The 13,649-nt window shown below is 46.7% G+C and overlaps 1 protein-coding gene across 3 annotated transcripts in view; it reads left to right on the top strand.

The window, feature by feature from the left end:
- Positions 1 to 256: 256 nt before the first annotated feature.
- Positions 257 to 13,649, top strand: part of CCDC57 (coiled-coil domain containing 57) — a 75,642-nt gene continuing 62,249 nt past the window's right edge. Inside the window, exons 1-3 of one of the 3 annotated variants that reach the window (XM_066586424.1) lie at positions 257 to 388; positions 7,446 to 7,863; positions 10,311 to 10,419. In XM_066586424.1, coding sequence (XP_066442521.1) covers positions 7,463 to 7,863; positions 10,311 to 10,419 — 510 coding nt within the window. In that variant the 5' untranslated portion in view covers positions 257 to 388; positions 7,446 to 7,462. Of the gene's footprint in view, positions 389 to 7,442; positions 7,864 to 7,904; positions 7,969 to 10,310; positions 10,420 to 13,649 lie in introns of those variants that run through there. The other 2 variants (XM_066586426.1, XM_066586427.1) reach the window with 2 other exon arrangements.

Raw genomic sequence — 13,649 nt, 5'->3', positions numbered from 1 at the left:
ACAATCAGCACAAGGCTGATGTGGCTCCAGATGGAACGGAGTCTGACCCCCTGCTGTAGAGCTTCTCTCCATCTCAGTACAGCCATGATTATCTATCAGCCAGTACTGCAGGCTACAAACTGCATGGCATCATCTGGATATTACACTGTCAGCTCCCAGCGATGTCTATGAGAGCAGCAGGAACCATAAATACCACGGAACCTTCGTGCGGGTCCACGCGGGGAATGTGTTCTCAGTGCACCTTCCTGCAGGACGCTTGTTACTATGGAGATGAAACCCCTCGGCTGCGGTCTAACACGGTTGCCATAAGAACGAGTTCCTCGTCCTTGTAGAGGAAACGACCTGCGCTTCACTGAGCGAACTTAACAGTTTGCACTCCAGAGACCGAGTAAGTGAGGAGACATGGCGGCCATGTAATGCAGTGCCTGTTATCCTGGGGCCACTAGCCATCATTATGGGGGCGTGGTTAGAGGCTGTGATGGGAGGGGTCAGTCCACAGACCCTATATATATATATATATATATATATATATATATGTATCTCCTCTCACGTAGACCAGCACACCAGATGTGCTAATGATGCAGAAGTACCATGCGGGGTGGATTCCTTGCCCGGCTGCTGAATGTAACTGGCCCGTAGCTGTAACACCGGCTGCTGAACTGCCTTGCCTCCACCTGACTGGGTGACGCTGCAGCGCGGGCGGGTCATTTTATAAGCAACATTGACATGAATTGAGCAGCCACGGACATATCTGCACCAATCTGCTGCTGTGATGAAGTAGCAGGCTCCGCCGCACTTTGTTTTGCTGTGGGCCCAGCAGGAGAATTTACGCAGAAAATCGTGGATTTACACGTTAAGGCCTTATGCCCACGGCCGTGACGGGCTCTGCAAGCGGAGTACCACAGCGGAGTCCGTCACAGCGCCCCCCCCCCCCCCCTCCCCCCCAAGACCCCATACTTGCCTCCGGATATGCTGCGCGAAGTCTCGCATGACGCTCTGGCACACATGCGCAGTACAGCGCATGACGCGTCGGCGGCGTCACATGACTCGGTGGGAGGGGTGCGTATTCACGCTATACTTCAATAGAATCTAATAGCTGCAGTGAAACGCCGCGGATTTCCGCCGCGGGAATTAGGCCTAAGGGACGAAGGCCCATGACCGGGTCGGATTCCGACTGCGAAGTCTCGCAGCAGAATCAGACTCTGTGCCCCAGCGATGACCCCCGCGTACCTGTCAGCTTGTCTTCTTTTTGCTCTTCGGATGTGCCGGCTGGCGCGCCACCGCGCATGCGCAGTACAGAGAGTTACGCCAGCAATGACATGGGTCCACTGCGACTCGCCTCTGGACATACTGCTTCCACTGACTGCAATGGAAGCCGTACACATGAGGCCCGCAGTAGAATAGAACATGCTGCGATTTTGCCCTGCGAGCGGAAAATTGCACTTGATTTCTGCTCACAGGCATGGAAAAGCGTGTAGCCATGTCTAGTCCCCTACATATTAGGACAAGTACTAAGGGTGCACTGTGTAGCCATGTCTGGGTCCCTGTATATTAGGACAAGTACTAAGGGTGCACTGTGTAGTCATGTCTGGGCCCCCTATATATTAGGACAAGTACTAAGGGTGCACTGTGTAGTCATGTCTGGGCCCCCTATATATTAGGACAAGTACTAAGGGTGCACTGTGTAGTCATGTCTGGGCCCCCTATATATTAGGACAAGTACTAAGGGTGCACTGTGTAGTCATGTCTGGGCCCCCTATATATTAGGACAAGTACTAAGGGTGCACTGTGTAGTCATGTCTGGGCCCCCTATATATTAGGACAAGTACTAAGGGTGCACTGTGTAGTCATGTCTGGGCCCCCTATATATTAGGACAAGTACTAAGGGTGCACTGTGTAGCCATGTCTGGGTCACCTATATATTAGGACAAGTACTAAGGGTGCACTGTGTAGCCATGTCTGGGTCCCTGTATATTAGGACAAGTACTAAGGGTGCACTGTGTAGCCATGTCTGGGTCACCTATATATTAGGACAAGTACTAAGGGTGCACTGTGTAGTCGTGTCTGGGCCCCCTATATATTAGGACAAGTACTAAGGGTGCACTGTGTAGTCCTGTCTGGACCCCCTATATATATTAGGACAAGTACTAAGGGTGCACTGTGTAGTCATGTCTGGGCCCCCTATATATTAGGACAAGTACTAAGGGTGCACTGTGTAGTCATACCTGGGCCCCCTATATATTAGGACAAGTACTAAGGGTGCACTGTGTAGCCATGTCTAGTCCCCTATATATTAGGACAAGTACTAAGGGTGCACTGTGTAGCCATGTCTGGGTCCCTGTATATTAGGACAAGTACTAAGGGTGCACTGTGTAGTCATGTCTGGGTCCCTGTATATTAGGACAAGTACTAAGGGTGCACTGTGTAGTCATGTCTGGGCCCCCTATATATTAGGACAAGTACTAAGGGTGCACTGTGTAGTCATGTCTGGGCCCCCTATATATTAGGACAAGTACTAAGGGTGCACTGTGTAGCCATGTCTGGGTCACCTATATATTAGGACAAGTACTATGGGTGCACTGTGTAGTCATGTCTGGGTCCCTGTATATTAGGACAAGTACTAAGGGTGCACTGTGTAGTCATGTCTGGGTCCCTATATATTAGGACAAGTACTAAAGGTGCACTGTGTAGCCATGTCTGGGTCACCTATATATTAGGACAAGTACTAAGAGTGCACTGTGTAGTCGTGTCTGGGCCCCCTATATATTAGGACAAGTACTAAGGGTGCACTGTGTAGTCATGTCTGGACCCCCTATATATATTAGGACAAGTACTAAGGGTGCACTGTGTAGTCATGTCTGGACCCCCTATATATTAGGACAAGTACTAAGGGTGCACTGTGTAGTCATGTCTTGGTCCCCTATATATTAGGACAAGTACTAACGGTGCACTGTGTAGTCATACCTGGGTCCCCTATATATTAGGACAAGTACTAAGGGTGCCCTGTGTAGTCATGTCTGGGTCTCCTATATATTAGGACAAGTACTAACGGTGCACTGTGTAGTCATACCTGGGCCCCCTATATATTAGGACAAGTACTAAGGGTGCACTGTGTAGTCATGTCTGGGTCCCTTATATATTAGGACAAGTACTAAGGGTGCACTGTGTAGCCATGTCTGGGTCCCCTATATATTAGGACAAGTACTAAGGGTGCTCTATGTAGACATGTCTGGTCCCCTATATATTAGGACAAGTACTAAGGGTGCCCTGTGTAGTCATGTCTGGGTCCACTATATATTAGGACAAGTACTAAGGGTGCACTGTGTATCCATGTCTGCTGCCCTATATATTAGGACAAGTACTAAGGGTGCACTGTGTATCCATGTCTGCTGCCCTATATATTAGGACAAGTACTAAGGGTGCACTGTGTAGTCATGTCTGGGTCCCCTATATATTAGGACAAGTACTAAGGGTGCACTGTGTAGTCATGTCTGGGTCCCTATATATTAGGACAAGTACTAAAGGTGCACTGTGTAGCCATGTCTGGGTCACCTATATATTAGGACAAGTACTAAGAGTGCACTGTGTAGTCGTGTCTGGGCCCCCTATATATTAGGACAAGTACTAAGGGTGCACTGTGTAGTCATGTCTGGACCCCCTATATATATTAGGACAAGTACTAAGGGTGCACTGTGTAGTCATGTCTGGACCCCCTATATATTAGGACAAGTACTAAGGGTGCACTGTGTAGTCATGTCTTGGTCCCCTATATATTAGGACAAGTACTAACGGTGCACTGTGTAGTCATACCTGGGTCCCCTATATATTAGGACAAGTACTAAGGGTGCCCTGTGTAGTCATGTCTGGGTCCCCTATATATTAGGACAAGTACTAAGGGTGCACTGTGTAGTCATGTCTGGGTCCCCTATATATTAGGACAAGTACTAAGGGTGCACTGTGTAGCCATGTCTGGGTCCCCTATATATTAGGACAAGTACTAAGGGTGCTCTATGTAGACATGTCTGGTCCCCTATATATTAGGACAAGTACTAAGGGTGCCCTGTGTAGTCATGTCTGGGTCCACTATATATTAGGACAAGTACTAAGGGTGCACTGTGTATCCATGTCTGCTGCCCTATATATTAGGACAAGTACTAAGGGTGCACTGTGTATCCATGTCTGCTGCCCTATATATTAGGACAAGTACTAAGGGTGCACTGTGTAGTCATGTCTGGGTCCCCTATATATTAGGACAAGTACTAAGGGTGCACTGTGTAGTCATGTCTGGGTCCCCTATATATTAGGACAAGTACTAAGGGTGCACTGTGTAGCCATGTCTGGGTCTCCTTTATATTAGGACAAGTACTAAGGGTGCACTGTGTAGCCATGTCTGGGCCCCCTATATATTAGGACAAGTACTAAAGGTTCACTGTGTAGTCATGTCTGGTCCCCTATATATTAGGACAAGTACTAAGGGTGAACTGTGTAGCAATGTCTGGGTTTCTTATATATTAGGACAAGTACTAAAGGTGCACTGTGTAGTCATGTCTGGTCCCCTGTATATTAGGACAAGTTCTAAGGGTGAACTGTGTAGCCATGTCTGGGTCCTTAATATATTAAGACTAGTAATTCTAAGAAAAATAAAATACCAGTGTTTCTTATGGCACAACGTGCCACACACCTGTGCAACATGGTACATCCATTATGATCCCCACACACACACAGCTCTACTACATCCATCTTGATTCCCACACATTACACACACAGCTCTGCTACATACATCATAATCACCACACATCACACACACAGCTCTACCACATTCCATCTTGATTCCCACAAAGGACAAACACAGCTTTGCTCCTCCCATAGCAGTGATGTCACCACAGGTCCTTTAGCTCACCGATCTGTGTTAGCAGTAGGTTGGTGTCTTCTGTCAGGACCGCTGAGTTGTGTCTGACATAACGGCTTAGTTGTATTCTCATTTTGTTATTTTTGTCCTCCCCTTTTCAAAAGCCTTAACTTTGTAGTTCTTCTGTCCGTCGGGTTCTGTGTTTTATATGTGTTGTAGGACCTTCGATGATATCAGGGCTGGGGCATGAGAAGCATTAACATACATACTCACGGATAAGTGGTCGTTAGTAGTTTGATAAGTACTAAGTGTGCCCTGTGTTGCCATGTCTGGATCTCAATATATTAGGAGATCTCAATATATTGGCCCCCGGAAATGAGCATGTGAGTTAGAGGCATGGTGTATACTTGCATACATATATACTATATGTATATGTGTATACTATACATGGTGTATAGGACTTATGAAATGCTAGGCCGTTACCTCGACATCCATCATATACAATGAAGAGTGCCACGTGGATTGTCTCCTCCTCTCTCCAGTGCTGATTGGGTGGGAAGATGACCACCATTCTTCCCATAAGTGGGACTCCTAAAAGACTTACATTTATTATAGCGTATAGTTAGGATATACCATAAATGTCTCAGATGGTAATACCCTTGCGGTCCTTGGAAGTGGTTCAGTATGGCACTGTGGCCCTCAGACCAGAAAAAGTTGTGCCCCCCTGTGCTATTTATGCAGTTAGAAATGGAAACCATGACAAAGACCAACCAAATTGGTACTAAATTGGCCTCCACCAGGTGAATAGAGGTCTATGGCTGTGGTTACTGTATTTGCCAGCAGCTTTCTGGATGCATGCGCTAAATGTATTCTCAAACGCAGTGTGAAGAAGCCTAGATCCTTAACCCTTTGCAATCCAATTTTGGATTTCCTAGGGGGCTTTCTCTTTCTGCCATTATACAATGGCGCCATCTGCTGCCTAGAGCCAGTACTGTGGTATGGAACATGCTGGAGAGGCCCCTGACAACAAAGCAGCCAGTAATATACAGGAAGAATACCCTGCCGGATGTGTTCTGACATTGGAGCTGTACAGCTTTCAATCAAAATGTCTTTAGACGTCAGACAGTGGATTGGAAAGGGTTAAAAGGGTATGAGAAAACTGTGGCTGGTTTCCAACCACCTCACTGGATATAACGGAAACAGATGAGCGTGGCAGCATTACACCGTTTTCGTCACTTTCATTGAGTTGAATACCAGGTACAGAAACGTTGCAGAATAGCGTGCTACGCAATTTGCAGAACTCCAGTGTTAAATAAACAGCATGGGCTATACCTTTTTCCATAACACCTGTAAGCAAGCGGGGCTACACTTGCTACTGGAACGCCAACCTTTTAGACTGGAGTGGCCACCAACCGTGCAGAAACACTCAGGAAGCATAGTTTCTCTTTTCATAATCTGGCTCCTGCCAGCCTTTATTCACAGTACATCAAACTGGTATCCCATACACAGTCCATAAACACCCCACCTGGATGTGAGGTTCGGGTTGTCATCCCTGTCAACCTCAGGGCCTTTGCTGGTCCTCACTGGACCCCAGCTTGCAGCCTGTCCTGCACTGCCAAGCTGTAACTTCCACGACTTGGGCGGGAGTCCAAATAAGCATTAGGGTTCACAACCCACAGGGTCCTATCACTAACCCCTCCTGGGGCGTCTTCCTCCGTCAGACAGGGTGACAGACCCAGCTGGTCCGCACCGGACCTCAGGCTCCAAGTCCCTGATGCGGCTCCCTTCACCGCCTCTCTGGCTCTCACAGGCAGCGTCTCTCTGGTATTCTGGCAGGAACTGGCTTAAATGCAACCAAATTCTGCTACACCCATCAGGTGTTAACCCTCTCTTTCCCTTTCCAGGTATCAGACTGCCTATTTAGCACCCTCTATAGGCCATTCTGATACTGCACCAGCACACGCCCATTCACTTGAAAAGGAGTTACGGAAGTGGCATAAGGCTGCTGCACTTGCAGCTGACAAGGTGGTTTGGAATCCAGCTGCAAGTCTTTCATCTCAGTCTTGAAGGCCCAAGATAGGACAGCCCCTTTAAAAAAAAAAAACCTTCTGACATGCCATAGTGAGCAGTCTGCAATATGTGTTCCTTTTATAAAACAGAAACCAAACGGACAGATGCAAATGTAAACTGATCCTTTCTTTTGAAAACCCATTGAAATAATGGGGGGAAAAATGGATCTGTTCAATTCTGCTCCAGAAATGGACCAGAGAAACAGAAATCCCTAACTGGATGTAACACTGATGTGAACAAGCTCTGAGCACCTCCGTCCCTGCTTGGAGAGGTGCATGGGCTCCTTAGAAAGTCTATGGAGCCCATATACCGCTCGCTGATAATTGCTGAACGGGTACAGCGCCCAGCTAGGTTCTTCCATCAGTTCATTTCACAGCTGGTAGGGTCCCAGTAGTGAATCAGCCCCCGCTCGGCTGTAATAGCTACCATATTGGTTATCGCCCAGCCATCCTAGAAGCTGATAAAAATGTAATGAGAAATAGCACTTTCTAATTTGTATAGTCACCATCATTATATTTTTAAGCAGCGCATGTACGTGGCACGATGCTCCCAGAAGAAGCAGAATTAAGTGAACTACTTGCTAAGAAAGAGCAAGAATGGAAAGATCTCCAGCAGCGACAAATCCTCCTTCTCCAGCAAAATCTTAAAGATGCGCTGAAAAGTCTCCAAGAACAGAAAGATAAGTTTAACAGGCTGAAGAAAGATTTCACCCACAACCTGAAGGTACTGGGCGAGCGGGACCGTGACCTGGAACAATATGAAGTCATGTTCAGCCGACTGAAGGCTCTGGAGAACGCAAAGCAATCTGAAATCAGCGACTTAAAGATACAGATCGAGAAACTTCAGCAGGAGATCCGAAGAGAGAAGAAGAAGTATGAAGACTTACAAAGCCATTATCAGCGCAAAGTCAAGGAGCACCAGCTAGATCTGGAGCGGACAAACAGGTAATGAACAGATGCTACTACTGCACTTAGATCAGTAGCACTGACTGTACAACACTGAGATCCAGAGCTGAAAGCTGAACTGACAGTGTGCTGACAGCAGAGAAGGTAAGGCCGCCTGGCAGCAGTCATACCATGTCATTCCCTCCCGTGTCAGGCTGTGGTGTAAATCAGATGACATTTACATGCCTGCCATACTTCTCAGAGAGAGAAATGTCTGGCGCTCTTAGTTCAGCACATTTTTCACCCTTTGTCTGCATCCTTATTACACCTATGTTTGTACTAATATAGGGCTAAACAACCCATGGATAAAAAGCGCTGCCAAGTGCCCAGATCAATAGCACATGTATTGCTCCGATAATGCCATAAAACACCAATTTACTGCATGCATGTGTCATTCATTGCCCATAACGATAGTGCAGGAAACACTGACTACAATATCATACTTTTTCCAGATATACATACTTTGCCAACTTAAAGGAGTATTCCGGCATTAGGCCACCAATAAATGATTGTCAGGAGTCCGCCACTCGGGATCCCCGCCGATCAGCTGATTTTCTGGCATTGAGTGCAGCAGAGTCATACATTGTCTTCATGGTCAGAGCCTAAAGTGAAATAGAAATCAATCAGAGTGATGCCTTCTATTACACTTTATGCTCTGACCGCACTGAGGAGCTGTGTAATGGAAGACATCGCTCCCATTGATTTCAAAGGGAGCAAAGCCTTTCTATTACTCTTCTGGTTCTGACTACGATACTGACATCTGGTTCCACTGCACTAACAACGAGCCGGAAGATCAGCTGGTTGGCAAGGATCCCAGGCAGTGGATCCCCACAGATCAACCAATGATGACGTATCCTGAAGATAGGTCATTGAAAGTAAATGTCCAGAATAAACCTTTAAAGTCAAATAGTATCTAATGTTGCTTGTAGCGAAATTCACCCTACATATTGCAAAGGTGTGTGTGTGTGTATATTTTATATTGTGGCAAGCTGGGTTTACTCGCCTCTTGGATCGCCAAGCTCTCCGTCAGGAATGGGCATCACGTGTGTACAAACACTCCAGAGACAGAAACTTATTTTAAATCTCGTGCCTGCCAGCATTTATTTCATGTCACAGCACGGAAAACTAGTGGTGCATACAATGTCTAGGGTTCACAACCAACATGATCCCTTTACTAACCCTCCACCCGGGGCGTCCTCCTCTTTCAGACGGGTGACGGGCCCAAACTGGTCCGCACTGGACCTCAGGCTCCAAGTTCCGGATGGCTGCTTCTACAACCTGTCTCCCTCTCCCGATCCCGATCCCTCTCCCGATCCCGATCCCGAGTTTGGAACGAACTAATCCTTTTATCTCCCCTCCTGCCACACCCACAGGTGTCTCTCTCTGTAGATATCAGAATGCCTGTCTATCGCACTCTGCAGGCCATTATATACACTGCACTCCTGCAATCTATATTATTGCCATGCTGTGGACTTGAAATCTGCACGGCACTTGGCCTGAATAGTAGTAGTTATATTATGTATATGTGATGAATTGGCACGTTAAGGACTTGAAATCCACACCATGGGTCATTTTAAAATGCAGATTTTTTGCAGCTTGTGGATGAGATTTAGTAAAATCTAAACTACTGTGCTGCTATTGTAAATACCACAGATCTACCATATATCTGCCATACGCAGTCACGCTCTGTGCGCTTCTTTTGTCTCTATACAGATAGCATTTGTTGGTAGGACATTCACCCGTTTACAGGGTTGGGATGAGCTGCCGATGAGCAAACCTTTTAAGCAGCTGATGAGTGAGTGTTTGTCCGTTTGCAGTTAATTGTGGGCATATCCAGACGGGCTGATGATCAGGCAGGTTGGCGTTCATGAGCAGTCTTGCTTGTTTATTGGCCGGTGTTAAAGGGCCTTCAGACCAAAAGGAGACTAGAAAAAGATTACAATGAAGGAGAAACCTATTGATAAATATTCCTGATTGGTATTCCTGATTGGTATTATACGCTGTTGAATAGACGGAGCGGGAAATAAGTAAATATGACTCTACCATGCATGGTTGCCTCTTATGGAAGGCAGTGAAACTTCTAATGTATCCGCTTCAGCTGACCTTTCCAAACATTCCATCTTGATAGTACTGGATGTGTTCTGGATGATCTATGTTTGTCCCAAGGAGGTTCCTCCTTGGTTGTAAGGAGTCCTGTCATCTGCCACTTACAACTTTTCCAAATGAGACCTATTGAGTTACAGCGCACCCTTTCCCCAGCCTGACGAAGAGGGTGCAGAATACTGTATATAAAATAACAATTCAGGTCACTTTCGTGCTCCAAGTAAAATGTGTGTGTGTAAACCCAGCCTTGATTTGTGAGTGTTCTTGTTGTTAATAGCTATTTTTATGTCGTTCGACACTAATGATTTGTTGCCTTACTTCACTGTGTTATCTCTGCATTATAGCTCTAAGAATAGCGATATTGATCACCTTCGAGAAGAGTACGAGAATGTGAAACGCAAGCTGGAAAGAAAAATTGAGGAGGTTCAAGGAGACCTGAGCCTCCAGAGACAGGTAAGACAGGTGTGTTGCGTCTGGAGATTATGTAAGCCCATGATCCATCGGTTCTGTACATGAATGCCCTATACTGTGTTACATGTAATATAGTTAATATTACATGACCACTTGGAAAACAAGGACGCACATCACAGCTTCCCTATTGCTTTAATAGTATGCATTCTTCACACACTGCGGAGCAGTGGCAGTGTCTTAACAGGTGATATATTGGTAATTAGTATTTTCTTTTGACCCATGGGGCTGTTTTGTTTTTTGTTTTTTTTAGGGACTTGTCCGATTTTGAGAACCCATTTTCAAATACAGTGTTAGGCTGCATTCCCACGAACGTATATTGGCTCGGTTTTCACGCCGAGCCGATATACGTCGGCTCTCTCTGCAGGGGGGGGGGAGCCTGGAAGAGCCAGGAGCAGGAACTGAGCTCCCGCCCCCTCTCTGCCTCCTCTCCACGCCTCTGCACTATTTGCAATGAAAGGAGGCGGGGCTAAGTGGTGCGAATTAGCCCCGCCCCTGTTCCGCCTCTCCCCATTGCAAATAGTGCAGAGGGGCAGAGAGGGGGCAGGAGCTCAGTTCCTGCTCCTGGCTCTTCCAACCTCCCCTCCGCCCCCCCCCCCCCCCCCCCGCAGATGAGGACGACGTATATCGGCTCGGCGTGAAAACCGAGCCAATATACGTTCGTGGGAATGCAGCCTTAGGAAGTTCTAAGTTAATAGAAGGGAAGCTCCATTCAGGACCTCATCTAGTAGCCAGGGTGGAGCAGGACTACAAAAAGCATTGCATGATTTGGAGGAACAGGCACATTCGTACATTACCTAAACGGCCCATTGATTTAAAGGGCTTTTGAGAGTAGTCAGTGCAAAACTGCTGACAGTACTAGTTAGAGCCAGGGAAGAGGGGTGTAAAGGTGCAGGTGTCTTTAGGGTTCCCCACAGTCAAAGTTTTTTTTTTTTTTGTTTTTTTTTTTATGCTGCCCCCACAAATACTCTGCATGCAGGACTTCTCTCAAGTGCTCCCCTCTCTGACCACTGAGCTGCTCCATCACTTTGACAGCTGTAGTGATCTCCTGATTGGATGCTACAACTGTCATTCATAGCTGTGGAGCAGCTACTTGGACAGAGGAGAGAGGATGCCTACCTCCAGAGCACATGCGGAATTAAAGGGGTTGTCCCGCGGCAGCAAGTGGGGTTCAGCACTTCTGTATGGCCATATTAATGCACTTTGTAATATACATCGTGCATTAAATATGAGCCATACAGAAGTTATTCACTTACCTGCTCCGTTGCTGGCGTCCCCGTCGCCATGGTGCCGTCTAACTTCGGTGTCTTCTTGCTTTTTTAGACGCGCTTGCGCAGATGGATCTTCTCCCTTCGGCTGGTCTTGGAAGCATCTGCGTTTTGGCTCCACCCCCTTGTACGCGTCATCGCGTAGCTCCGCCCCATGACGTGTGCCGGTTCCAGCCTCCTGATTGGCTGGAATCGGCACGTGACGGGGGCGGAGCTACGCGATGATGCGTACAAGGGGGCGGAGCCAAAATGCAGATGCTTCCGAGACCAGCCGAAGGGAGAAGATCCATCTGCACAAGCGCGTCTAAAAAAGCAAGAAGACACCGAAGTTAGACGGCACCATGGCGACGGGGACGCTAGCAACGGAGCAGGTAAGTGAATAACTTCTGTATGGCTCATATTTAATGCACGATGTATATTACAAAGTGCATTAATATGGCCATACAGAAGTGTATAACCCCACTTGATTTCGCGAGACAACCCCTTTAAGGTTCTTTTTCTGATTTGCTGGCAACTCGCGCAACATCTACAGAAGTGTTATATTGAATGAAATCATTGAATGGCTGTGATTGGTTAATCGAGCATCGGCTCTGATTGGCTGACGCGGTGCTCAAGGAACCAATCAGAGCAATCGCTTGCCGGAGGCGGGGTATTCAAGCCCCGCTACCAGGAAGAAATGCTCTGTCAGGATTCAGGACTACACGGAAGCCTGCAGTAGCGACGCAGCCCAGCGCGATGGACCCGAATTCAGTCTATTAGTTGAGTGTTTGTTTTTTTTTTTTTAATGTAGTATAGCTAGGGCTTATTTTCGGAGGGGGGGTTCGAACCCCCTGGAAATCAGGGTAAGGCTTCCTGTCGAGGTAGGTCTTATTTTCGGGTACACACGGTATTAGGGATACTTCTTCACATCAGTATGCAGGGAAGAGAGCCTTGTGTCTCTCTTGCATTTACCCACATCATCCTATGCTTCTCCCAGTTATTGCTCTTTGACAGATCAGTCAGTCCTGCTGGTATCACGCTGATCTGGGCAGCTGCTGCGCTCCGTCTGGCAGCCTGACTAAGGTTACAGCCTGTGTAGAGCGTGCAGATGTACTGGAATGCAGACTGGCGGAGGAAGGTCCGAGGGCTCTGATCCCTGCAACCTTGAGAAAGGTCACATGTAATACGGGTATTTTTGATCAGGGCTGCCTCTAAACCTTTGCTTTGACCTTTGTGTTGTTGTAACATTCATAGATGTCGTAAGGTGACTTGAGTGAGATAAGATGCTGATCGCAGTGCCACACTGAGTTGTGAAAGGTCAGCAAGTAATGGAGGGACTGTCTTGTCCAGGTCAGCAGGTCTAACCTGTTAACTTTATAGCATGATTATATTTATACAGCACCTTGTTCACCATTATAAGACAACCTCTTAGCTCCCTTTTCATGTCTGATTTTACTTGTATTCCCCATAAATAATAATTCTGGAGCAACTTTTCTTAGAACTCGGCATTGATTAGTTCCTCTGTTGTTCCTCCTGGAAATTAATAGATTGTTAACTGGGTGTAATCATTGTATCTTGTCAATGTGGCATGTCTCTACACTATCTGATATTGTCCAATTAGTGACAAGGGCAGTCAGTGGTAACACCCGGTTTATTCAATATATACATACATTTTCAAGTGTAATAAGATAGGGACAGCACAACGCAGGATTCTGAGAAGGTTCTTTACTCAATCATACGTGTCCGGTTTGTTGAACTGTCGGTGCTAAAGGAATTCTTCAACTTTGGAAGTTTTTGCTTACATGGCAGATGGTAGACTATCTGGTCATCATGTGGTATGCACCATACAGGTTGTACAGAAAGATATAGTGTTTTACTTGTGCATTGCTATATTGCAATGTAGGTATGCAGGTGTGGATATATGGGGATTAAAGGAATTTTGGATTTATTTTAAACAACCCCTTTTTC

The sequence above is a fragment of the Eleutherodactylus coqui genome, chromosome 13, assembly GCF_035609145.1.
Source record: "Eleutherodactylus coqui strain aEleCoq1 chromosome 13, aEleCoq1.hap1, whole genome shotgun sequence".
NCBI lineage: Eukaryota > Metazoa > Chordata > Amphibia > Anura > Eleutherodactylidae > Eleutherodactylus > Eleutherodactylus coqui.
This window is presented reverse-complemented; position numbering and strand designations above follow the sequence as displayed.